This window comes from Pyrgilauda ruficollis, unplaced genomic scaffold (assembly GCF_017590135.1).
Source record: "Pyrgilauda ruficollis isolate IOZ18807 unplaced genomic scaffold, ASM1759013v1 scaffold109, whole genome shotgun sequence".
Lineage (NCBI taxonomy): Eukaryota > Metazoa > Chordata > Aves > Passeriformes > Passeridae > Pyrgilauda > Pyrgilauda ruficollis.
In genome coordinates this window covers 985,384-1,010,998 of record NW_024509099.1, presented here as the reverse complement: position 1 = coordinate 1,010,998, position 25,615 = coordinate 985,384, and the positions used below count along the sequence as shown (strand labels likewise).

Below are 25,615 nucleotides of genomic sequence, written 5' to 3'. Positions count from 1 at the left end.
CTCAGTACAATTTTCTTACAAAAATAACAACCAAAGTTGCTTATCATCCTCTTGATGAGCATATATGAATGTTCTTAGTATGAACTACGAATTGTTTACCTACATGGAGACTTCTAGGAAGACAATTCAGCTCCATATGCAAGGGTCATGTGTTAGCAAACTTGCATGTTGGCAACATCTGTTCTGCACTTATTGAAGTGACACAGCATCAAGGTAAATGGTCAAATAAGACTAAAAAACCAATAATATATTTGCAAATAAAGATACAAAAATAGCACAGTAATTTCCCAATTTTACAGTAATTTTTAATTTACATTTTGAATCATTTTTAACAATGGTATAAAATTGAGATTCCTCGAAGAATTTCTGATTACAACAGAATGCAACAGAATAGAAACTGAGGGATTTTTTAATGGCTTCACTATTTACTATTGGTCTATTATACATATTTCTTTTCTGTGCCTTTTTTCTTGAAGAGTATAGTTTTCCTTCCCAAAAGGTACTTAAATGACACTTCCAGGAGTAGTAGTACCTTCACATGCTGTAATGACACTTTTTCCTTTGTGTTTGTTTCTTATTGAATGATAAATTCTCTGTTACATATCTTCACTTGGGAAGACATTTTCAGTTGTGACCAAAGTTACTCCCCTTCCTCTCAGAAAAAGAAATGTGCATCAATTTCTTTAGAAACAACAAATTTGTTTAACTATGGGCAAGGCAACAGCCTTCTTGGACGTGCTCAGTGACTGTAGCAAGTGAAGAATGATGGAAAATGAATGGGAAATCTCATGAATGGGTTGAAATGTGAGTAGTTAGAAGCTTAAGTTATGATGTGTATATAACTTGATTTTTTTTTTAATGTGAACTGATTTCCCTCAGTAGGGGTAATGGAATGTAGCCAGAGACTATTCTAGTGGGAGATGGGATCTATTTAGTTGCTAAAGAAGCCATGCAAGATGCATAAAGTAGCTGTTGCCTTATTTTATTGTTTGGATTTGGGTTTTGTTGTGCTGGGTGTTTTTTGGTTTTTTTTTGTTGGGGGTTTTTTGTTTTTTTTTTTTTTTTTTTTTTTTTTTTTTTTGTGTGCTTGTTTCTAATTTGATGCAGACTTGTGGTTTTGTTTTGTTGTGGTGTTAGGTTTGATTTGGGGTTTTTTTGCTTCAGTTTGGGGTTGTTTTGCATGGACTCATATTTTTTGCCTTGGATTTTGGGTTTTTTTTCCTTTGGTTTGTGGCTTTTGTTTGTTTGGTTTGGGTTCTTAACAGAAATGTAGAGAGAGATTTTTTTTTTCACCTATTTTACTTATGTCTTTTGGAAGACAATGCCTTTTGTCTCCTGGCAGTGGAAAAGATTTTGTGAGTCATGGAAGTGTTGGGAGCATTTGATAGTTAATTTCCCTAAAATAATTTTTAAAAAAATTGAAAGTCCTAGTGTCAGACAAGAGAAGAGTCATGCAGCTATAACTGCTATTCATGATGGAAAGACTACCAGCTATAGTGCTGCTAAAAGTTTTGGGATATTAGTAGGGAAGTAGTGATATGTCCCTTAAAGCTAAAGCTAAAGGAAATCTGGCTTCCTAGTCTGAGATTGTAACACAGAAATTGTCAGTATTCTGTACATTATGAGGGATTTTTTAAAATGGGAAATATTCGGCTTTTCATAGCCATGCAAATCATCCATCTGTGTCTAACTGTATCAGTTTTGTGCCTTGAGGACCTGCCAATTAGGTAGCCTGTTATATCAGGCTTGGGACAGTGGTGTCATGCTTTGTCATGTTGGTTACAAAAATATTGGAGCTTGTGTTCCAGAAATGAATAATTCTTACCTTATATTTTAATATGTAACTGAAAATTTTAATGCAAAAAGAGCTTTTCAAAGTTTTGGGTGTTTTTTCCTGACTTTCCTTGCCTTGGTCTTTTCTCTCTGATAATCTAGAATACTACAGTTTTTCGTAATAACTTCCAAGACCCCCTGGCCAATTGCAGAGCTAATTATGAAAGTACATGCATTTTCAAGGTTATATCATGCAGCTGAGTGAAAAACTAGTCTTATTTTAGGCTATTTAAAACTCAGGAGAGATATCAGGAGCAAGTAGTGTCATAAGAATCCAACCAATTTGGTAGAGTACTAGGACCTGTGCTTAAGTACTGTGATTCAAATAATTAATGTTATACATAATATTTGGGGGACTGGGGTCGGAGTCTTCAGTTTATAAAGGGAAGGAGAAATAAAAACTGAGCAAATAATGCTCAGTGAAGAACAATATGACAGAAAGTTTTGTTTTGTATAAATGACTTGTACTTAAAAGAAAAATGTGGTTTTAGTTTTGATAATGTCTGACCAATGAGAATCTTTTTCAAGTTACTGTGGAGTGGCCTTAATGCTGTAAATAATCCAATTGGCCAAGTCCCAGTACAGTGCAGATGAGAAAAGGATGCAGGAAATTCTGTTGTTTACACATGTGTCTGTTACACTGAGAAGCAAGAGGAGCCCAGCAAACTCAGAAGGTAAGGGGTCTTAAGCTTGTGTGTTTAATGTTTAATTTCTATAAATCTCTTCAGGGACAAGGCATGAGTTACTATTATGCTGAAGGTAAGGAGGAAAACAGTCTGAACTGCCCAGCAAAAGTACTGAAGATCAGAAAACAGTATTTGAAATATGTGGCTTAGTTATATCTAGCTGGATTCTTCTCTTCTATGTTTTTGCTACTATCATGTAGCATTACTTCTAACATCCCATCAAACATAATTGGTTTTGCAAGTGTAGAAGAATGCTTACTTACTATAACCAGCTTTAAAACTTTCTAAGTGACCGTTTGTTAAAAAGTTATCTCTTAGTTTTGATTAGAAATTAGTAGAAATGCAGAAGTTTTGCAGATTATACAGTTTTACTACTGAAAACCTTTTTAAAATTACTTTAAAATTACTTTGTGAAATGCATGTGTAATGGCATAAACTGGTAAAACTTTGTTACCTTTTAAAGGGAGTGGTATTATGGACATAAGTGTAATTAAAATATTGTTGTGAGTTTGCAGAAGTTTGAACTGCATTTTTTTTGTTGGAAAGCAATGTTTTCACAGTGTTTCTATTTTCTTAAGTTATGCAACTCAGTAATGAGTTGTATAATCCTAACTTCCTTCAGGAAATATCTGAAGATGAGATTAGAAAAATGCGTTCCTGGATGTATGCTATTATTCTAATGCAATGATTTTTTTATTTTTTTAATATTATGATTTGTTGATACTGGAGAAATATATTCAGTCTGTCATTATTTTAAAGGCAAGTATCAGCGATGGTGTGAGACACTCTGGATGATCCTTCAGCAATGAGAACCGAGGGTCAAATTCCAAAAGCAATGTTCATAAGTTTAATCAGCAGATATAGCAAATAGTACTAGTGGGCTTCCTACTGACTATCCAGATAGCTGCATTTTGTTTGTATTTTGTTCTCACTGATTCTTACAAACCTTTTATGAAGCAGACTGCTGTAAATGATCCTATAGCTTGAGTACATGTTTTTAGTTTGGATTTCCTGTGTTGTTAGAAAATTTACTTTCATGTTTCTGAATGCAGCTCTTTGCATAAGATAATGAATATAAATTAATTTCCAAAATATATTAGGTATCATTAATAGAACTAGTCATATCACTTCCAAAGATATCTATAAAAAATTGAAATTGAAAAATGTGAAATTAGACATCTGGGGGTGTTTTTTGTGTACTTGCATGTAGCCAGTTTGAATTGACGCCGCTCTTTCACCTTAAGTGTAAAATACTAATGTTAACCTGTAAATCTGAAAAATAAATCACTTGAAAATGAATGCACTAAAGGGGCTGTTAATGAACAGGCTTAAATTACTGTTGTTTACTTCAACACAGATAGAAAGACAGATAGATAGATAGACAGATATATAGATATTGGACAGACAGGTAGATATTGGAATCATTTGAAGTGTACAAATTTGATGTTAATGGAATCTTAGATTCATAGAAAGGTTTGGGTTGGAAGGGACCTTAAAGATCATCTAGTCCCAGTCTCACCCCGCAGTACAGCAGGTTGCTTAAGGCCCCATCCAACCTGGCCTTGAACACATCTGGGGATGGAATCCACAACTTCTTTCAGAAGCCTGTTCCAGTGGCTCACCTGATGTATTCACTAGAAAGAGAGTTCTTTCTAGTCCATACGATGATCTTTAATTGACTGGTTTACTATGAAAATGATCCTTCCTGAACAGCTTGATTCTCTTCTCATGCTAATTCAGTAATCTAGGTCTGATTTACACTGGGTTAAATAAGGCTGGGTTTTTTTACCAAGCCCATTCTTATTTAATGTCAACCACATTACTGGAGGAATACCAGGGAGGAATTTTCGTGAAAGCTCCTAGTGTTTTAATTTTTTTTTAATGTATTTTCAGTTGATTTGGATGTTTCTCCATAACTTTTGTAGGTGTCCGTTTTTGCAAAAGGGTGCCAACTTCCCTTCTGCCATGTTGAGAAGTCACCAATTATTCAAATAATTTCTTCTCTTTTAGTGGGACTACATATTGTCCTAAAGTGAGTGGGCACTAAGATAACATACATGCTTTTCTATGCATTTGATGACATCTAGGATACAACCAATGATACTTAGTGATTTATTTTATTTGACCACTCTGGTAACTGTGGAGTCCAGGTAAAAGTCACAATGTGGATTATTCCTTTGTTCATTTACCTCAAGGATGATTTAGTGGAGTTGAGGTCATCATGGGATAATATCTTACAGCATTAAATCACACAAAATCACAGTCCTTGGGCTATTGAAAGGCATGAGCTGGTGTGAAAATACTAGACTGGTTAGGGAAAAATAAGAATAATTACATATAAATGTCCAATAGCAATCCTTTTGTAAGGAATGTTCTTGGGAGAATTAATTATACAAGATATGGCTTCTAAAACTGTTCTGATAAAACCAAAAACATCTCCGCACAACAGAATTGTCAATTCTGATACAACTCTATCAGAGTAGTTGAACCAGCCAAAGGGACATGCTCTGACCCAGAGAAAGCAAAATATTCATGAGTGTTCTTACTTGTCTACTTATGTGGGTGGGAAAATCACTTGTTTCTAGACTCTGAGCAGTGTTTTGAAGAAAAATTGTTTTGTGTCCTAATAAGCATTGGAATGTTTTATGTCTTGGTCTGAAACAAATCATCAGATATTTGTGATTAATTTTTCCTTCTCCCAGTGTTATGAAATTTCCTTTAAAAGTAGGTCATGTTTTGAATAGGAAAGCATCATAAATGGCTTCAACTCTAACAAGACAATTCTTGATCTCTCATATCATAAGGCGTATGGTTTTAAGATACTGTTAAGGGTTTTTAAACTCTGAAGGATTTCTCAGAGTATAAGCAGGGATTAGAAACTTAACTTTTTCAGGGATATGCCATTACATCTTAACACTTTATTGAAAATAAAAGAAAGAAAAGAAAAAACAAAAAAAGCCACACCAGAAAAAAACCCCAAAACAAAACCCCACCCCCTCAACTCAGTGGGATAAAAAAGCCTTGTAAATGAAAGTGAAGCTATCTAGTTCGAGGTCACTTTCCAAATGAGTAACATAGAAGATAATAGAATTGAGGTACAGGCTCTGGAAAATAAATTTGTGATGATGTTGTCTAAATAATGAAGTTTCTCTATACATTTAAGTGATCTCTACTGTTTGGATGAACATGTTTTAGCATTGCATCTGACCTAATTCTTGTTCAGTAAAGTGCCTTTCAGAATGGTTAGTCTGTTTTCAGTTTCCTTTTTTTAACTTTTGAGGTTGAAAGAAGCCCAGCTGAACTGACCTGTAGCCTAATCTAAAAATGTGCTAAAAATCCCAGATCTATGAAATCCTCAGTTGTGTTTGGGAGTAGTTGAGCCTCCTCAATTCAATTATTGAACTATATTCAATAAGAAGCTACAGTGACCTCTCACAAGGAGGTGGATTTGGCTTTTGAACATAAGTAAATGAAACATGAAACAGTAGAATGCTAATACTATCAACAGCAGGGAAAGGAATTTAGCCCTTGACAATTCAACATGATGCAATGGTCTTTTAATTGTATGCTATAAACTTATTTATAGCTTATTTGCAGTTATTTATATTTGATATAGCTTAAATTGTTTAACTAATACCCTGAATGAAAATCACCAGGGGAATGAGATGTTTTTAGTTTTCTTGTCTTCTTTGACTTTTTACTTACAGCTGGCTTTAATGCTTTTAAAGACTTCTAAGACCAATTATAACTTACATACTCAAAGGCAGATCTAAGTCTGTGGATGATGTATACCTTGGATATTATTTCCCTATATTTCTATAGTCTTTCCTCTTTCAGAAAACTTCAGAGGAAATCCGTGCAAGATACTCTTCTGTGCCATGTTAAAGGGCTGCCTGTCAGTATAAGCAAGACAGTGCATGTGTGCACTGGCTGAGCTCATATCCTGTAATAACACACTGACAACTCAAATAGAGCTGGGTCTTTTGAGATTCTCTATTGTGACTGACTATTGGCTCCCTTGTAACTAAGCTGAGTGGTGTTAGAAGTTACCTGCTTATCCTACTTGTTCCCAGTAAAGGGAATGACCCTGTTAGCACTGCAACTCATTTCAATGTTGGTTAAAAAATGTTTGTCATGCTAAACACTTCTGAAACTTACTCTGCTTTCTGTGTAAACAGAGGAGGAAGACTCATGCACTTGGTTATTTTTAGTCTTAGCTGTGGAACTGCTGAAAAACAAACCAACCAAAAAAACCCAAAACCCCAGCAGATACTATTTTAATGTGATTAGAGCAAATTTCATTGTGCCTGCAGAACAAGATGCCTATAGGTGTTCCTGTAAATCACAGGAAGTGTTCACTTGTATCTTTAGCTATGAGCATTAAAAAAGTGCTTCAGTATAGTGAGCTAGTATTAACTAATGTGAACCCTATTCTTCTGAAGCAATTACTGTTTCAAGTTTGAACAACAGATTACTATTGTTCTAAAGAAATCTCTCTATGCTATTCGGAAGATACTTATTAGACCAGATGCTTAACTTATATGAATTATTTTGCATTAAAGACATTGCCTTATTTTAAATACACTCTGAATCCGTTTTCAATTGAAGTTATTGTTAATATGCTGTTTCATAATCTTTTTCTCCTAATAATCCTAAAAGTGTATTCCATGGAGATTACCAATCTTCACATAGAATCTCTGAGATTAGATTAGAATTTAGGGGACTTGGCTATTTGTTTAACTCAGCAGTTTACACTAGGTTTTGTAAACCTGTTTGTAAGTCATTTACTCTGAAAGGATCTAAAACTTTGAGAGTTCATATTTATCCTAACTACATAGGAAGTTTATTTTGCCTCTTTTATTCATTAATCATATCCTAGTAATATGTGATAATTCAGATCTCAAGGGGGAGCTAGCCAAGCACTATCTCAAATGCCACAGCTACCAAATTTAGTTGGGTTATGACTGGTTTAGCTTCTACTTAGCTCTTTTTGAGACTGTCTGGGAAAGTTGTTGGTGTCGCACACACTCCCTGCCCTCCCTGCATAATCTGATTATACAGTATGTCTGTTCAAGTGTAGTGGCTGAGGGATGAGAATCAATACTACAGACTTAAATGTACAAAAGATATGGGTGAAATGTTATAAAAGTTTGAAACCAAACAAAACATTCTTGGGGAAAGGAAGTTACTGTAAATTATATTCAAAGCAGTACTTCAGAGCTTCTTTTGGCCTTATGGGTAGTAAATGACAACATCTCTATATACAAATATTTATGTTACCCATATTTAACCTTAAGGAGTTGATTATAACTTCAAAGATGTGAAGAAAGATCAGCTTGTTGCTGTAAAAGGCTTTGAAAGATATTTCAATGATATGTATTACTTGTATATTTCACTTGTATTACCCAGTAGACCTAAATCAGAGTATATAATTCTGGTTCTCATCTGAAGAAATAGTATCCAAACTGTTTAAAGTTTATAAAAATTTACAGCCAAAAAAAAAAAACCAACAAGAAAGATTAATATTTGTTTAGTCTTTACATTTGTTGTAATCTGTGACTATCTTCCAAGTCTTTTTATGAATGCATATGTTTATAGTATGTATATATAGTATGTACACTGTGTATATAATCTGTGTAATATTATACAAGGTATATTGTATACATGTGTTTAAAAAAACAATTGAAACGCTAAATAGGATTTTACTTTAAAATGGATATTTTTACATGGAGAGAAAATGATAAAAGGAAAAAAGGAAAAACCATACATAGGACCACAGTGAAGGGGACCATGTCCTTTTTTTGGTGCATCCTTTTTCAGAGAGAAGTACAGCATTTCATTTTGAGCAAGCTTTAAGACCACCCTTACCCCCTCGACCCCCACCGGCAACAATAATGTAAAATATGCTGTGAAAGAAATCTTGTCCTAAATTACTGCTTTTAATTGTTGACACATTTTGTATTAGTGTAACTTAATAGAACATATTCACTTTACCTAGAAGTGTTTTATTCTGTGGAAAGAAATAACCACTCAGTTTTTAAAAGCTTTGAGCCATGTCAACTATACCAGTCCTGTGGTCAAATTCTCCTACTGGCATGGAAATTTTCACTATATTTTACAGAAGCAATTCACACATTGAGATAAATATATAATAACTCATGGTTAGATGAACCATGGTATAGGTAATAATTTCAAAAAAGCATCTGTCCAAATAGAAAATTTTGTGAAACTTCATGAAAAAGTAAATGTTTCCTGCAAGACATTAATTGTTGCTGTTACTGGCATATTTTTTCTGGATTGTTTCTCCTGGTGCTTAGAACTGACCTTCAGGCTGGAAAGTATCTGGGAGTGCTTGATTATCTTGTTCACCCCTTTCCTTCATACATATATTCTCATATTTGCAGTTTCTGTTGGCAGAATAAATGTGGGGGATAAAGCCTTTTTTCTTCTTTGCTATGTTCCTTACAGCTGGATCCTGACAACAGTGCAGAATTGCTGCAGAAAAGGCAGATCAGTGTTGTCACAAAAGGGGCTTATTTCCTGTGGCTCTTCCCTACTTACATGGTGTTTTGTGACCCATTTGGCTAATAGTTACATATTCTGAGATTCATAATTTGTGATCTAATTTTTTCTTATTTCCTGAATGTCATGGCAACATTGTTCTGGCAGAAACAGGCTTCTAGAGCTCCTCAGAAATCACACTGCTCAGAGAATCATGTTAGGGGGGACTTTTGAGATCATCTCCCTTGCTCAGAGTATCATATTTAGGACTTCTACATGGCATGCCTTTGTTTCACAAGAATTTCTGTCACACTAGAGATTTAATTTTCTCTAAAATGAGTGGGACAACTTACACCTGGAATTGTAAATCTTATTTCAAAGGATTGAAATAGGTTGTGGAAAAGGATAGCAAATGAGGACAAAATGGCAACGTCACTGGCATGGCCTGCCTGAGGGCCGCTTAGGGCTACTTTGTGTTTTGGGTTTTTTTTTTTTTTTGAAGATATAAATTATATATATGCAATTTTACCCTACATGCCTTCAAGTGAATTATTGAAACCTTCAGGAGAAGCAAACTACTATTAATAATAAAAAGGATTCCTCCTCTGGAGTCAGAGAATTTTGATTATCACAATGGATAGTGGAACATCAAGCAGCAGTATACTTAATCCTGTTGCATAGTGCAAAATGCTTATTTCAGCATTATGGTGATTTTCCTTTGGTTTTTTGGTTTCTGGATGGCCTACTAAAATAGAAAAAAGTTTAAGCCATTTCTGAGTCCTCCTTTCACTTACTGCTTCCTCTTAAGGTTTGAGTGTTTTATTGTCTTTCAGTCACTATCTTTGCTGCTCATCCTTTACCTCTTCTCCTGGAAATTTAGCTATACATGGGCAACTAATACAATGATGCACTTCCTGGGGGTGCTTCAGTAATGCCTTGCCTGTCACAATGTTTTGTATCGTAGTAAAATGTATTTTTCCCTGCAGAACTACCCTTTTCCTGAAGTTACTTCAGGAAGTCTAGTTTTAACTTTTTAGGCCTGATAAAGAGCTGGCAGACTCAAAGAGTAGCTGGCAAACTTTGTTTATGGCTTTTTTAATTGAAGTCAAGTAAAAACTTGAGTCTCTGCTTTTGCCTTCCCTCTCTGTCATACCATTCCATCTCATCATCTAGTGTTGATCAACTCAGAAGTGGGATCAGACTCCAGTTTTATATAGATTCTACTATGAAGGTCTTACTTACATTTGGTCCTATACCTTTCTTCCTCTGGAGTTTTTTAGTGCCTCCTGAGATTAAATGTATTCATTTGTTTTCAAGGCAAAGGTATCTATAGCATAAACAAATAATGAGAAAAATAGTGATATTCTTTGTTCCCAATAATATAAATTTGGTCAGACCTATAAGAAAAGTGGAACACTATTTTGCACTTTATTGTTTCCTCTCAAATCTCTCAAATATTTTCAGTTTATGTTCTTCAGTTCTATCTTTTATTTATTTTTTTTTTTTTGGTACAGTGTTTGAGTTTTTATCCTGTCCTTTAGGAACTTTGACAGTTAAAGAACTTGGCAACTAAGATTTAGGCCTGACATTGTCTCTTGCACTTAAAATATTCAGGCGGATGTTATGTTATAGAAGGAAGATGAGGCTGCATTATTTTAGTTTTATGTATCAGGACATTAAAGAATTGCCACTGTGATTTCATTTTATCTCAAAGAGACATTTAAGACATCATACTATCCAAACTGATGTCTTGAGAAGACCATTTTTTCAGGCATTTTTAAGTTTTCCTAATTGCACAAAAAAGCACAAAACAACAACAACCCCTCACTGAAACAAAACCTGACAAACCCCAAAACACTTCTCTTCGTGAAGTCAAAAACAAAACTTTATACTTTGCAGTTTTCATAGCATAACTGGTTTTAGTTACTGGACATGAGAAGGAAATAAAACAGGTTTTGGAAATAAATTAGATCATTATTGACATTTTTATGTTAACAGGAAACTAGAGAAGTATGAATAGGAGGGAAAAATTATCATGTAACTCCTAATAGGAAGTAAACAATTAGCATTATTTGTCTCTTCAGGCCATTTTTTGGCTGATTTTTAGTTATGACACATGTAAGGAATACAATGTTTGGAAACAGGATAGCTTAAAAATTCGCCATATGGTTTAATATTGTTAATATTTTTTTTATAGCTGTGGGGAAAAAATAAGCAGAATCATCTTTGGATGTGCATTAAAAAGTCTTGAAAGCACTATATTTTAATTTTCATGAAGTAAGATAATCTGTATATTATGTCATGGTCTGTCTGGATCTTTCAAATTTACAGCACAGTGTACTTTGTAAATTATACTTTATTTTATGAGTTTATGAGCTCATTTAAAAAAAATAAACCATAAAAAAATCCTCTGCCTCAAACAGCATCACCAAAACATAAAGACATCAAACAATGGTGGAATCATCTTTGTACAGACCAGTCCAACACATGAACTCACTAATTCATTATTTCCCTAATTCACAAGCTCTCTTATTTGCAAGTTCTCTAAATTGTATTTTTTCCATGAACAAACTAGTTACCAAGCTATCAATGCCAGTGCTCATTCTTTCTCCTTTGTAAAGGAGTGAATGTCCCCATACCACACTGGAAAGAACAAAAGCCTCATCAGTCAGCCTGCTGTTGGATCTGCTACAAAAACATTGGGGGTAAGTTTAGGCATTTACACTTTCCAGCTCAGAAGTTTGGTCTGTAGCACTCCCATGAGTTAGTGTAACCTGAAGAAACTGCCAGATAGTTGCTTTTTGAAGATCCAGAAGTTGTTGGCCGTGGGTAATATCAACCTTTACCTCTTCCTATCCACTGACTTCTATGTACAGGCTGCTCTTCCAGCACTCACCGCTCACAATGGCACTGCTCTCAGCATATGTCAGACTTTGGGATCAGCTGTATGTTCATTATTTTTACTTTTCTTTCCTCTAAGAGTTTTCCAAGTCATTTTGGTTATCCTAGCCTCAGTGTCTTGTAATATCAAGAAATTTATTTGGTAGGATTTTAATATCAATTGAATTCAGTTCAATTGGAATTCATATACCAGTTTCACCCAACAGATTTTGAATAATATCTCTAACCTCGATGTCCTTTAGGCCAATGACTTTGTAGCCACCATCACAGAGATAGTCACTGTAATCAGTACAGGTTTCATTCCTTGCAGGAGTGTATACATTGGTTATGTTCAATGTATGTTCATTGTAATTAATTTTGCAGCCATAATCATAGGCTCTTGTACATAATGGAACTGCATTGTTCTTGTACATAATTGAAGGGCACTTTAAGTAAGAAGTAGGCTGGACTGTTTTTTAAGATACAATGCCATGAGCAATGGTAGCTTTATTTTGTCCATTTACATTGATTCGCACAGTGATTATTAGGAGTATTTATGAAATAATTGCTGTGTATTTTGTATTGTGTACATATGCTGTAAGTATTCTGGGCCACTAGTACATGGTTACTTTTCTTCTATGCCTGCAGTAACCCCTGTTGTTGTTGCAACCACATACAGCTTCATATCCAGTGTAACTACATGTCGATAATTTCAGGTTAACTTTGGACCTTAGTGGTTATGTAACATTATCACCCACTGTCAGTACGTGTCCTTGTGATGTTGCAGATGGTATTCCTTCTGTATCTAGTTTAAAGGTTGATTTATAATGGATCTGCAATACCTGAGTTTTTCCAAAATGCACGATCTGTTATAGATAAGTTCTGGGTATATGTTCCAATTATCAGTGTTGCCATGGTGATGCAGGAGGGTCACACTTTCTGCAAGAGAAGACACTCAGGTCTTGGACATAATCCAAACCTCAGTCATTTTTGTTTCCTTTTTCATTGTAAAAGGAGAGGCACATGGATAACCCCTGAGTTGTACGTTTAACTGCAACCTCATTATATGGACTTCAGAAGGTTTTATTTCTATTTTAACAGGATTTTGGGCAGCTACTGATATGAATTCCTTATCTGTGGCTCTTCTTCTGGGAGTTTGTCACTTGTGTAGCCAACTTACAAGTTTTCATAGACATGCTTCCCACGCAGTACTAATAGATCCATTCTTGTGTATTTGCTGGTTTAGTAGTTAATTCCATTGATCTACTCTCCCACTATTTTGAAGCTGATGCAGTAGCTGAAAAATCCATTGTACAAGATTTGACCTAAACCAAGCTTGTCCTACTTCATTCTTAAAATGTTATCAATGCTAAGTTTATATTTCTCTGAATAAGGGAGAAGTACCAAACCACTGGCTTAAGGCGGTTGTGAGACCAGTGACAGCTTAGGCAGAGAATATATTCTGAGCACCACTATTTCTCCTCCTGTAAGGATTTCTTTCCACTCTCCAGGTGTTTGTTGTAATACACATGAGAAGTTTCGCAGATTAGTTTACCTTCCATGAAGATGGTAGAATGTTGGTGAGGTGGTGTGCAATTGTTTAAAAAAAATTACACAAATTTACAATTTGTTTCACCAGAACTTTTGCCAGTCCTCTTTTTTGACATCCTCTCTTATTGCCTGTTGAAATAAATCCTATGTCCCTGTGTGTCTAAGCCACTCCTGTAACCAGATACTGCCTCAGAGTTTTGTGCTATATTTTTTCTAACCAAATTATCAAAATCCTGGTTGCGTGTTGCGAGGATGTTTAGAGTTCTGGAAACTAGATGCAATTTTTTATGGCTATATTTTTAGACTGAGCTATATAATGAATCACTATTCAGTGTGATGTTTTCCACCATACATTTCAATCATTTACTTGGCAATATTTTTTCATCTAGCCACTGGGTGGGACCCCTAAGTGTTATTAATTAAAGCAAACTTTACAACAGGAAGAGACACACAAAATTTGATCTCCTTTTCTTGAGTTGATAGTTTGGCAGTTAGCAGCCCTTAGTAAAGAGCCAAATTTTCAGGGGGTGAGTTAAATCACTTCCTATATTCTTCCCATAATGACCACATCACCCCAGCTCATTTTCTTAAAGCCTTCTCTCTTTGTCAGGGTCTGTTGATGGGTGCACTGCAGCAATGCCATGGAAAGTTCTGGCTTTCCAGGAGCACTTACAAAAGAACATGTTCAGTTCTATGATTCATTTTGTCCTATTCAATTTATAGATTGGACAAAAGAAAATTAACTGGTTTAATCTAGATATCTAAAGACATTTTCTCTAAAGACAGAATACCTTAAAAAATTTGGCTGAGGTCTTAATAATTAAGAGGCATGTAACTAAAGATGAAGTCATGCAGTTAGAAGAAGGTTGTTGAAATTGTATCCTCAAGCACTGCCCTAGCTACTGAGTTGACTGAAAAAGCTGAGTTCAGTGAGCAGGTATTAACATGAAGAAAGTGCAATAATTCTTTTCTCTCCTGGTGATTTTTTTTTGATGGTGCCACCAAGAGTGAATATACTGCTGTTTACCTAAAACAATAGGTGGCAAAAATAAATCAAGAGCTCTTCTCTTTCTTACTGGTGTTCAGGATCATTGGGTAAATAGGAAAGGCTGCAGTGTAATTAAATATCTTTCAGACCTATGTTCTTTGTCATGTTCACCAAATGTCTTTTTTTCCTCTGAGAACTATCATCACTCTGTTCTCACTCTGTCATCACACCTCACTCACATGACACAATGAATGTTGCTTCATATATTTTGTTCATGCTTATTTTAAATTATTCCATTAAGAAAAACAGCTTTAAAGGGATGTTGTGTTCCTTCTTATCACTCAGCTGTTAAAAGTGGAATGATCAGAAGGCTTCACTGATCAGAAAAACCCCATTTTCACCAATTCTCTCAGTTCATTTTATCTTTCCATCCAATTATCTTTTATCTAGTAATTATGCACACTGAGCTCCATATACTGTGCTGGCTAGTCTGTTGTTGCAAACTCAAGTAGTTACTTCAAAACTAGCTCCACACAGTATTGTTTTGTCAGTTTTAGACTTGTGATATTTCTATGCTAAGAGGTCTGAGTCTAACATTAGCATGGACCTTTCTTCTTTGAATTATCTTTAATATACAAGTTAAAAACTATTCTTGTTCCCCCTGGAACATATATAGATATTTTACAGATGAGATTTTTCTGAGATCAATGTTCATATATGATGTTTTCTATGAGATGGTCATATACCAGAGAAAATAAGATTTTTTTTTAAAATACCATTATAACTATAGAGATTATTAAAGATTCAGTATTAACAGATTCAATACTACAACAGTCTTCAGCTGGACTGTTGGATTTGTTTTTATTATAATTCCGTCAGCACAGTATTTTTGAGAACATGAAAGAGTAAATTGATATGAACTATAAATAAGATAAGTCCATCCTCTGGAACTGTAATATTTTTGACAGTTTCAGAGCTTTTACAATGATCAACATATTTTTCTAATTTTTAAATCTTTGCTTCCTTTCAAACTAATATTTTAGTCCACTTCTTTAAAAATAGATACAAGCACAAATCTTCATATTTCATACTTTTAATAAAATTCCTGTTACCTAATTCACTTATCCAGCAATATTTCTATTGTTTTTTGATTTTGTCCTGAGTCAGCCATCCACTGAAATGGGTTGTGTTGAGAGCTGTCTCTTTTAATGAAAAAAATTTATTCTACCTCTTGCAATCTTAAAGGGGGTATCTAAAAAACCTGTTTTGATTAGATTTTCTGAAAAGGAAATAGGGAAGTCAATACAATAGAAACACCTTTTCTTTACCACCTTAGAACAAGACAGCACTTCTGTTTTCTGGAGGAGGAATGGCTACTTTTAATTCTTATTTTTTTTTAATTTTAGGTACAGAGTTGGGATCATCTATCCATGCTGAAAAGTGCAGGCAAAGTTCAGCCTACCATAAAATGATTAGAAGCCTAAGAGACCATCAGCTTACTGTACAAGCCTACTTCAATTGTAACAGCTGTAAGTTTGATCTGACTGGCAGTGTCCCAGCCTCAAGAACACTTCTGCCATCACAATGGAGGGGAGCAAGAATTCATGACCAATCTTTCCTTTTTAGTAACCTGTGATCTGTAATCTTAACATTTCTCCAGCTTTGGAAACATTACTGAATGTCAAAAGACAAAATGTCCTCAAACCTGTAATGAAACATCAGCAATGGGCTATTCTGATTCATAAATAGCTCTCAGGTCTTTCAAATTTTCAGTCAAAGAAAAATATTACCATTCTTATTTCTCCATCTTTTACAATTTGAAAACTGTGCGTTCCCAAGTACTCCCTTCTTTTAATGAATATGCAAAGAAGCTAGCAAAATCCACTGAAAAAAACTACTGATTATGAAAGGTGTAATAAATACTTCTGTAGATGTATACTAGTTTGGGGTAGGTACTAGTAAAAAGTGTAAAAAAGTAAGAAAATTTATTGCACTTTTTTAAAATCCAAAAGTTTTGACTATTTCATTATGTATTTATTACATGATGTAATACATTTTATATATATTATTATGTATCTAAATTTTACTGTGGTTTTGTTTGAGTATTTTTTAAAATTAAAGCTTTAGAAAACAAAGGAATTGCTACAACCTAGAAATTAAATTAACAACTGACTGCGAGAGTTTAATATTTAGTTACTTTGGCTCTACTGGGCCTCATACAAATTTGTGGGTGGCAATATCATTGTATTTTGCATAAGGCTTATTCAAATTAAATTGCTGGATGTATGTCAAGAAACAAAAAAGGCTCAACCTTGATGAAGCTTTGGCAGCAGCTCTGCTGCATCTGTGTAGTGTTGTTGTGGGGCTCGATGGTACTACACCAGACAGTCATAATGAAGGGAACTGGGAGTCCTTCATTGTCCTTTTCCTCCTCTCATATCCGTACTCCACTGCAACAGCTCTCCATAAGCTTCTAACAAATGAAAATCGTGGAAAAGTTGAAAACAGCTGGAAAACTGGAACAAAACATGCAAAAGTTCTATTCAGTTGAAATGAGACATAACTGCCAAAACTATCTACTCTTCAGTGTTTTGTTAGCAGCAGTGGCCTTCTGCATTTCAAATGCAGGTGTTAGCACTAATTTCTGTAACATATAAACATTTTTTTTTTACAAACGGATATCGCAATACAAAAGCAATTTCTTTTTTACTTCGAACAACTTAGTCTTCTCTTGAAGTAGCAAGATTTTTTGAGTTTGTTTATTTTTCTGAATTTTATTTGTTTGGTTGCTCTGGTTTACATAACCAAGATGAAAAAAACAAGGAGAAACAAGTGGCTCGTCTCTACAGACTGTCCACATCAGCATTTTCTCAGCATTGGGGTAGGGAAGCAATTTCTGAGAAACTGTTTTTCTTCTGGGCCAAATAACTAATAAATAATCAAAAGATAAATAATGAAAAAGAATGCGACAAGATTTACTAGCCTACTACTAGGTAGGCTGTACAGTACAGTAATAAGGATAGTGCTACACTTTCAAGAATAATATAAGAATATACTGCCTGGAAATCTTCTGGAATGCAGACAGCAAAATAAAGCCTCCTATAAAAAAATACTTTATTTTTCTCTTGATAAAAAGGAAATCCAAAGGTCACAAGGATTTTGAAAATATTTTTTTTTTCCTTGGGTATGCAAATTATAAGGCAAGTTTTGCCTAGTATGAAATTCCATAGTTTGGGAAAAAAGGCAAGTAATTTTTGATTGTAGTTCTGGACAAATAACTTCCTCTTACTAGATATTTAAAACATATATTGATTCAATTCAATCTTTTCTTGAAGGAAGAAAGCTTTTGTCTGTTTTCTTTAGACTCAAACATTTTTGAGAGCGCTATGATTATTTAATGACTCTTCCTTTGCAAGCAAATCCTATCCAAGTAATAGGTATATTTGCTTATGCTGTACTCAAAAAGTATTAAATAAAAGATATTTGAATAACTATTTCTTGTTGATAAAGCACATTTTTAAAACATGAGCAGCATCATTAACTCACTGTCACAGCAGTAAAAAACCCAGCTGTTGAAGGTTATTCATATGATATAATTAATTAAAAGCTGAATTATTGTCTGTCTTTGTCTTTTTTAGGAGTGAAATTAGATGATGAATCAAAATATGAATTTAGACTCCATTCAGAAGCAAATGGAAGAGATAGAGATTTTTGGGAACCAACCAACACAGCCTGATGAACTAGATAGATGTTGGCAACCAGGTGACCATCTATTTCATTCAAATCTCCCACCTCAAAGTTTCTACCCAAATTCACCTCATTATGCACATATGCATACAAGTTTCAGCAGTGATTGGGAAATTTTTGAAGCAGTAAAAATTCAGGAACTGGAGGAAGTCAAAGCCAGAGCTGCCCAAATGGAGAAGACCATGCGCTGGTGGTCCGATTGCACGGCTAATTGGAGGGAGAAATGGAGCAAAGTTAGAGGAGAAAGAAATAAAGCACGAGAGGAAGCAAGACAATTGAGAATTAAACTAGACAGTGTTATAAAAGAGCTAAGTATGCTTAAAAAAATAAATCAGGATTTAATAAGTGAGAAGGAAAACTTAGAAAATGGAACTGCTTGGAAAATGGAATGCTGTTGCTCAGAAACGTCCTGTATTAAAAAAGACCAAAGCCTGTTAATGTTTCTGGAACCAGAACGTCTGAAAGACCTAATGAAAATCACCACAATTCCTGGGGCAGAAGACACAAAGAAGGTAAAGAATGGGAAATATTTTTGTGGTTCATGAAGAAGTGATAAATTATGGATGTGTATGAAGAAATGGAATTTTTCAAGAATTTTGACCAAAATGCTGCCTGATCCATTCACTAGCAAAATCCTTTGGCCCCCAGACCCACCCATCTAAATATTTCTAATACAGAAAAATACACAAAACAACACATACCCTTCCACTATGACTAGACACTTAAGGAACAGAGGCAGACTGTTATATTCAATAATTTACCATATTGTTTTGATCCTCTGTCATGTTTTACAGTAACAGGTTACCTCTCTTATCTGAATTAATCATGTTTTGTATACTTACATTCTTTTTCCCCTCCAAAAAGCGTATTATGTTCTTGGCTTCTAAAGAACCTAAAGTCTAAAATCATTTCATTCTCTCTGAATTTCAAAAGCATGGGAAGAGGTAGGCAATTCTTTTGCAAATTTACAATACTTTTTATTTGATAAGGAGAGCCATTAAATCATTATATAGAATTAAAAAATCAAGTACCAGCATGGTATAAACAGCTCCTACACAAAAGATCCAGTTACATTCATCAAAAATTGAAGTATTTGTTCGTGTTTAACTACCTTTAATTCTGTGCCTTGGAATGCACTGTATAGTCTTCATAGACATCACCATGTAAAAACTTTACTTGTTTTCTGATAGATGGCAGTCTTTGTAGATACAGGTAATTTTTTTCACACATTGCAGGAAAATATTTTTCACTGCACAGTTGAAAGTAGGAAAGTTTTTACTTCAATTCAAGGGAAATTGCCAAGATCTTAGATCTGTATGTATTCTATTTGGAAATTTTACTCTCTAATGCATATTAAGGATATTATATTCCTGTGAAATATTAAAAAAAAAAAAAAAAAAGAGTAATATTAGTAGAAAGAATAAATTTTGCCAAAAAAGCATGCTTCTCGTAATTTCAGGCAGACAAATGTGCCATTGGAAGGAAATACCACAAAATATACTTTAACTATTTTTCCCTAGTATAAAATATTTTCTACTTAAAAACTGAAACTTTGTATGTGAATGGGAAACATTTTTATCTTTTCAGTGGTTTCTAGTATTTTCTGATGTAAATTTTGGGCATTCTTCTAAAAAACTCAAAAGACCAGAGTGATGTGAAAGAGGATTGTCAGTAAACTGCTAAAACAAGATTAGCTTTTAAACCAAATTCCTCAGATATGGTAAAGCAAATACATTTCTAAGGGAAACTTGTTTATAAGGGACATTCAGCCTTCCTCAAAAATGTGTATTTTACTTTTATTTTTTTCCCGATATTCATATTAGTTTTTCTTATGTTTTATACGCAAAACATGTGTCTTCAAAATAGATACCTATATGCTTTGTTCCTTATGAGAAACTTGTATAAGCCTATTTCAACACACTTTACATAAAATGTTTGAATTCATAATGTAGAGTTCCTCAATACATTATTTGTATGGATAAATTGCATTTCTGGTTTTATTAGTTCCAAGATTCTGTCTTCACCAGAGTTATAGCCAACAAAAGAGAAATTTAATATGTTTCCTTAGTAAAGACATTTTCAAAATATTTTGGATATGAAGCTTGTCATAAACAGAAGCGTGAGATGTCACAAAATTACAGTTATTCAAATATATTGACATTTTTGCACCTTCTACCCATATACAGTCCAACTGTCTAAGATATTACCTATTTCCTTTTTTTCTTCAATGTTCCTTAAATGTCTAGAAGAGCCTTGGTAGGCCCTATGGAGCTATGTTAGACTTTTTCCTTCACTTATGTTCTTCTCAGGTGTCATATTTTGTTTCCTCAGGATGTAAACAAAGACCAAAGCAATGACAATAAAAAAGTCACCACAAAGCCTCCCAATTTCCTCCCCAATGGACTTCCCAGCATCTATTTGGAGGACCCTAAAATAAGTTTGGGCACTACAGCTAAGACAACAGAGAATGATTTAATACATGCATCAGTCTTAAATTTGCACTTGGCTGAGATGAGGAAAATCTTACAGAAGGAAAGAGAGTAAGTGCCAAATATATCCTACTTTTGGAATTCTCATAGAGGGGATGAAGACAGTTTCTAAAACAGATATGGTGATGGTTGCATTTATAGCTCATATGTTCTAAACTTTATTCATTGCTATTTGCAAGACTTTAACAAGAATTTAGAGAAACAATTCAGCATTGTATGTTTATTGTTTTCTTTGGCTTGTCTGTCATTTAAATAAGAGGCATTCCACACAAATATGTAATTTGCTATCACTGCAGTGATATCTAATGTATGCTATACCCAGTTATTGGAGTGCTTTGTGCATAATGACAAACTTTCATATACTCTACCAGCAGACTTTGAAACAGAGTCCAACTGCACAATGACAAAGCTGTTATTGAATTCAAAATATATGAAACGGCTGCAAAATGCTGCTAACCTCTTCACTTGTAGCAAAGTCTGTGCTAAAAGCCAGTTAACAAAGAGGGAGTAACACATTTATTGTACACAATAAATAATATTGATGTAGCATATCAAATTTGCCTGACATAAATATTAAATGTACATTTTGGTGGCCAAAAAGAAGTCTTATGTTGTATAAATAGTCAATATTGAGAAAGATTGAATCTAACCAGAAAGGTTTTTCAAAGAAACATGCAGCATGTGACGTATGAGGATGTAGTAGCAGACTTCAGGCTGTAATTACAGGTGATGGTAATTTCAAAATCAGTTAACTTAATTAGAAAATTCCCTGTCTATTGCAAATATATTCAATACTTTCAGTTCAGAAAGTCTTCAATGGTAAACTGTGCTGAAGAATTTCCTGCCTGGCAGTTTATTTCACAACTGTTGTGTAGATAGTACAAGTCTGAGGTAAAAAAATCCTTTCAATTCCTAACTAATATTTAATGTGTGTTGTTATATGAATTAGATAGTTGTAGAAAGCATACAATAATTTTCTAGTTGAATCATATACCAGAAGATGGCCATGTTCTCTCTCCTTAAAATGTATTTTACTTGTCTGTGAAAGAAAATATATGTGTGAATTAGGAGACTGATGCCTCACATACTCATTTTCCTGGGGTTGAAATATTTAGGGGCCTAGGTACTTCATCAGCAATGAAGTATGCATACATATATAACAACTTTCTTTTAGAAAATGGATGATTTTTCAACTCACTTTTAGTCACTTCTCAGGCAAAACTTTAATAGGTTTTGGTTTGTCTGTTTGTTCACATGCCTCTCCAACCAATTTTAAGCTGTACTTCACAGAGACAGATTTTTTTCATTTATTCTTTTTTTTTTATGTATTTATTTCTTCATTTTTTCATTCATGAATAATTTCATATTCATTTATTTTATACTATGGTATAAGGAAATAAATTTACTGGCACACGGTAAGAATTGGGGCACCTCTATAACATGCAACATGTGGCAATGCCAACCTCAGGCAGCAGAAATGCTCACCTAGGTGTGATTTCCACATAACAGTGGGAATTGGTATAACAACTCCCTCTCCAGGAGGGCACCATTTCCTACATGCAGAGATGTTATGTGAGCAGAATATATGCAACTTCTAAGTATGAAGCAACTATATTTTGCAATACAGACAGTAAATAGCTAGGAATAATATTACTAAGATAAGCATTATCATAGTCACCAGTCTCTTGAGATGGCTGACGAATCTTTGTTGAGCAGGCTGTCACCTGCTATCTCAGAAAGGGTTGGTCCCCACCACTTAGTAGAATGGGCTGATTTTGCTATATTTCTAACTTCAGATTTCCAGTTTTCTCTCTTAGGTTTTATTCTTGCTCATGTCAGTATTTCTGCTCCTGTGTTCTGGAGTTGCTAGCAATGACTATCTCAACAATCTCACCCCGTTTGCATTTTTACTCCCCTTATCTTGTGTGGCTCTAGCTTAAGTACTTTCTCACAGCTTCTTTCTCACAACTTAGCAATTTTCTCAGTGAACTCGAGCCAAGAACACACAGCTGTGTTGCATCAAAAGCAAACAGATAATAGACAGCTTGAACCCCAAGGCCAAAGGTTACTTTAGCAGTCAGTATGATCTTACTCATACAGCAGAGGACTTCTCAGCAGTTTCCTGGCTTACGTGCAGCACCCTGAACTCTGACTGCATTTTTCTGGAGTCAAGTTAGCTTATGCAAATCCAGTGTTTGAATTTCCCCCTAACTAAGTTACCTAACTAGTAACTATCTTGATTTCCTAACTCTCTCCAGAAGATATTTTGCTTTTTCACCCTGAGAAGCCTTCTGTTTTTTGCATTCTGATTAGAGCTATCATCAGTAATGTTGGCATAGCCTTATGCATACAGATCAGGCTTTGCAAAGGACAAAAAGAAAGAAGGTATAAAAATAATAAAAGTAAAGAGATGAAAATTTATGTTTTGACATTCAAAAATATCAGGCTTGGTTTTGCAATGTAAAATTATACACCAACATCCTCTACTAGGTAGTAGTGGCTTATGTCAATTACACATTTGAGGTCCATTAAAATGAATGGAGATGACAAACCTTATGAGTGGTTCAGCATTTTGCATAATCATTTGCTAAAAATAGCTATCTTTTGTCATCTTTTGGATCAGTGTTCTCATGTAATTTTCTTCTAGTTTTAAGATAGTAATTTTTTCTGTTTTGAGTTTAAAAGTGTTTATTTCCCCTAAAATCAAAAGCCCACAAACTAGTCCACTGCTAGTTGATAATATCAAAGAAAAACTGCTTAAGCCCGGCTGGGTAACCCAGACAATGGATACAAAAGGCTCTGCCTGAGCAACAAGAAATCCTTTTTTTTTCTGCAAGGATCACTGAACACTGGCACTGGTTTCCCAGGAAGGTTGCTGAGTCTGCATCCTTGGAGACATTCAAAAAGACATCTGGGCAAGGTCTTGAGCAATCAGTTCTAGGCAACCCTGCTTGAGCATGAGGTTTGCACTAGATGACCTTCTCGGGATCCCTTTCAACTTCAACCATTCTGTGTAATTTTGCAATTTAATTAGATAATGAGTTAAAAGGTCTTGTTACAAAATCCATGAAAAATGCTCTGAACTTGATCCTTTTATCTAATAATAAGCTGCTTCTGATGCTGCTTCCTTCCACTCTTTGTTTTCTTTATTTAAATAGTAAACTTTATGTAATCAGAATAATTTCTTTCAATTAGTGGTATCAGAGCGAGCTGATCTCACTTAAGTACTGTAACACAAAACAAAACTAGTGTCTTCTAAACAAGCAAAACACACTGTACATTCCTCTTTTACTTTTCAGAATAGACCATTTCTGAAGACTTTCACTGCATTCAGTACAGTCAATAGGCAATTATTCAAACTATTACAACGTCATCTTTCATGCTTTCACTTTCTACTGTATTAAGTGTCCCACTAAGAATTCTCTTAGTTCCCCAATGAAGTCATGATATTATTCCAATGAAATATCCCATTACTTTGAAAGCAAAGCTGTTGAGTTGAAATGCATGAAATACATATTGCTCCATTTTGCTTTGTGAATAATGGTGTTTATTTTATTACTGTAATGTTATGGGATTTCTAGGTCTTTTCTAAGATAAGCTGTGCTATATACTAAATCTAGGCAGAAAAAGGAGATCCCTGATTCAAGAGCATTAGGTTTAGGTATAAAAGAAGAGAGAAGGATATTTCACTCTAGTGGATTGCTTCGTTAAAGTAGCCAACATTTCTTCCAGGACCTGAGTCAGTCCAGTCAGTGACAACTCTTGTTATCTCTGTGCAAGCCTGCAGTCTGCTACATAGAAGTGCCCCAAACAAATTCCATCAATACACTTTACTTTAATAGGTGAATATTTAAACCAAATAGTCTCAAAATATAGTTCTAGTAAGCCTGGCAATAACATCTTTGTTAAAAAGTTAGAAAAGTTCTGTTGGCCTTTCATTAGAATAGAAAATAACTACTGTGGCACACAATCGTTTCTTTAATTGCCAGTATTAGAATTTTCTTTTCAACTATTTTGTATTTTTCTCATTGTACAGGCATCGTACTTCTGCATTAAATAATACATTTTCCTAAAATTCTTCTAGCATTTTCTTCCAGGAGCAATTATTTTTTGAAACATGAAATATATATATAATAATGTTTTTTAACATTTAACATCAACCATCTTTGGTTTCTGGTCTTGATACTGTATATAATGTTTAATCTTCTGTTTTTACTAAATACAATTTCTTTGAGGGTTTTAACTAATTTTGAAGAAACTTGAGATAAATAAGGTGGCCTGAACCACTAAATGAAATCAAATTTTCTTCAGTTTATCCCAAAATTTTATTTTGTTTAAAATTTCAATTCTTTACTATTGGATTTCTGTTTTCTCTTTAACTATTATTTTTGTTGAAACTTTTGAACTAATTATGCAATGATAATAAAGGTTTTTAGAAAAGCCAAGATATAACATTGTGAATGGCAATATAACTGAAGCTATGAGAAGGAAACTCAAAGTAATTTTTGTTCTATCAGCTTCAAAATTGTGCAATGCTAAATTTTAAAATACTTTTTTTAGAATGAATGTATTCCTGGAGAAAGAAATGGAAAAGATGGAAAATGAATTATTTCTTTGGAAATGGAAATATGAAGAACTGAGACAAACCAAGCTGGAAAGCCTGAAAAAGGTATGTTAGTATGTTAGTACATTCTTATCACATGGAGTAAGAAAGCGAATTTAGACTTCTGATTTCCTGTGTTGTAACTAAGAATTAATTGTGTTAATTGTGGGTTTATGAAAGTGATAAATCCAGCATTTATCAATTACTATTCTGTGTAGACAGATGGGAGGGACCTGGTGAGGGTGTGTGGATGCTGCCATGGCAGCACTGGTGCTTGGGAGCTGTGAGAGTGGCACTGGGATGCCTCCACAGGCTTCTAGGAAGGGACCAGCCAGAG

General features: G+C 34.3%; 1 protein-coding gene across 1 annotated transcript in view; it reads left to right on the top strand.

Moving 5' to 3' along the window:
• Positions 1-2,439: 2,439 nt before the first annotated feature.
• CCDC102B (coiled-coil domain containing 102B) overlaps positions 2,440-25,615 on the top strand; it is a 135,519-nt gene continuing 112,343 nt past the window's right edge. Inside the window, exons 1-5 of the mRNA XM_041472930.1 lie at positions 2,440-2,507; positions 15,846-15,968; positions 18,078-18,698; positions 20,518-20,726; positions 25,236-25,344. Coding sequence (XP_041328864.1) covers positions 18,090-18,698; positions 20,518-20,726; positions 25,236-25,344 — 927 coding nt within the window. The 5' untranslated portion in view covers positions 2,440-2,507; positions 15,846-15,968; positions 18,078-18,089. The remainder of the gene's footprint in view (positions 2,508-15,845; positions 15,969-18,077; positions 18,699-20,517; positions 20,727-25,235; positions 25,345-25,615) is intronic.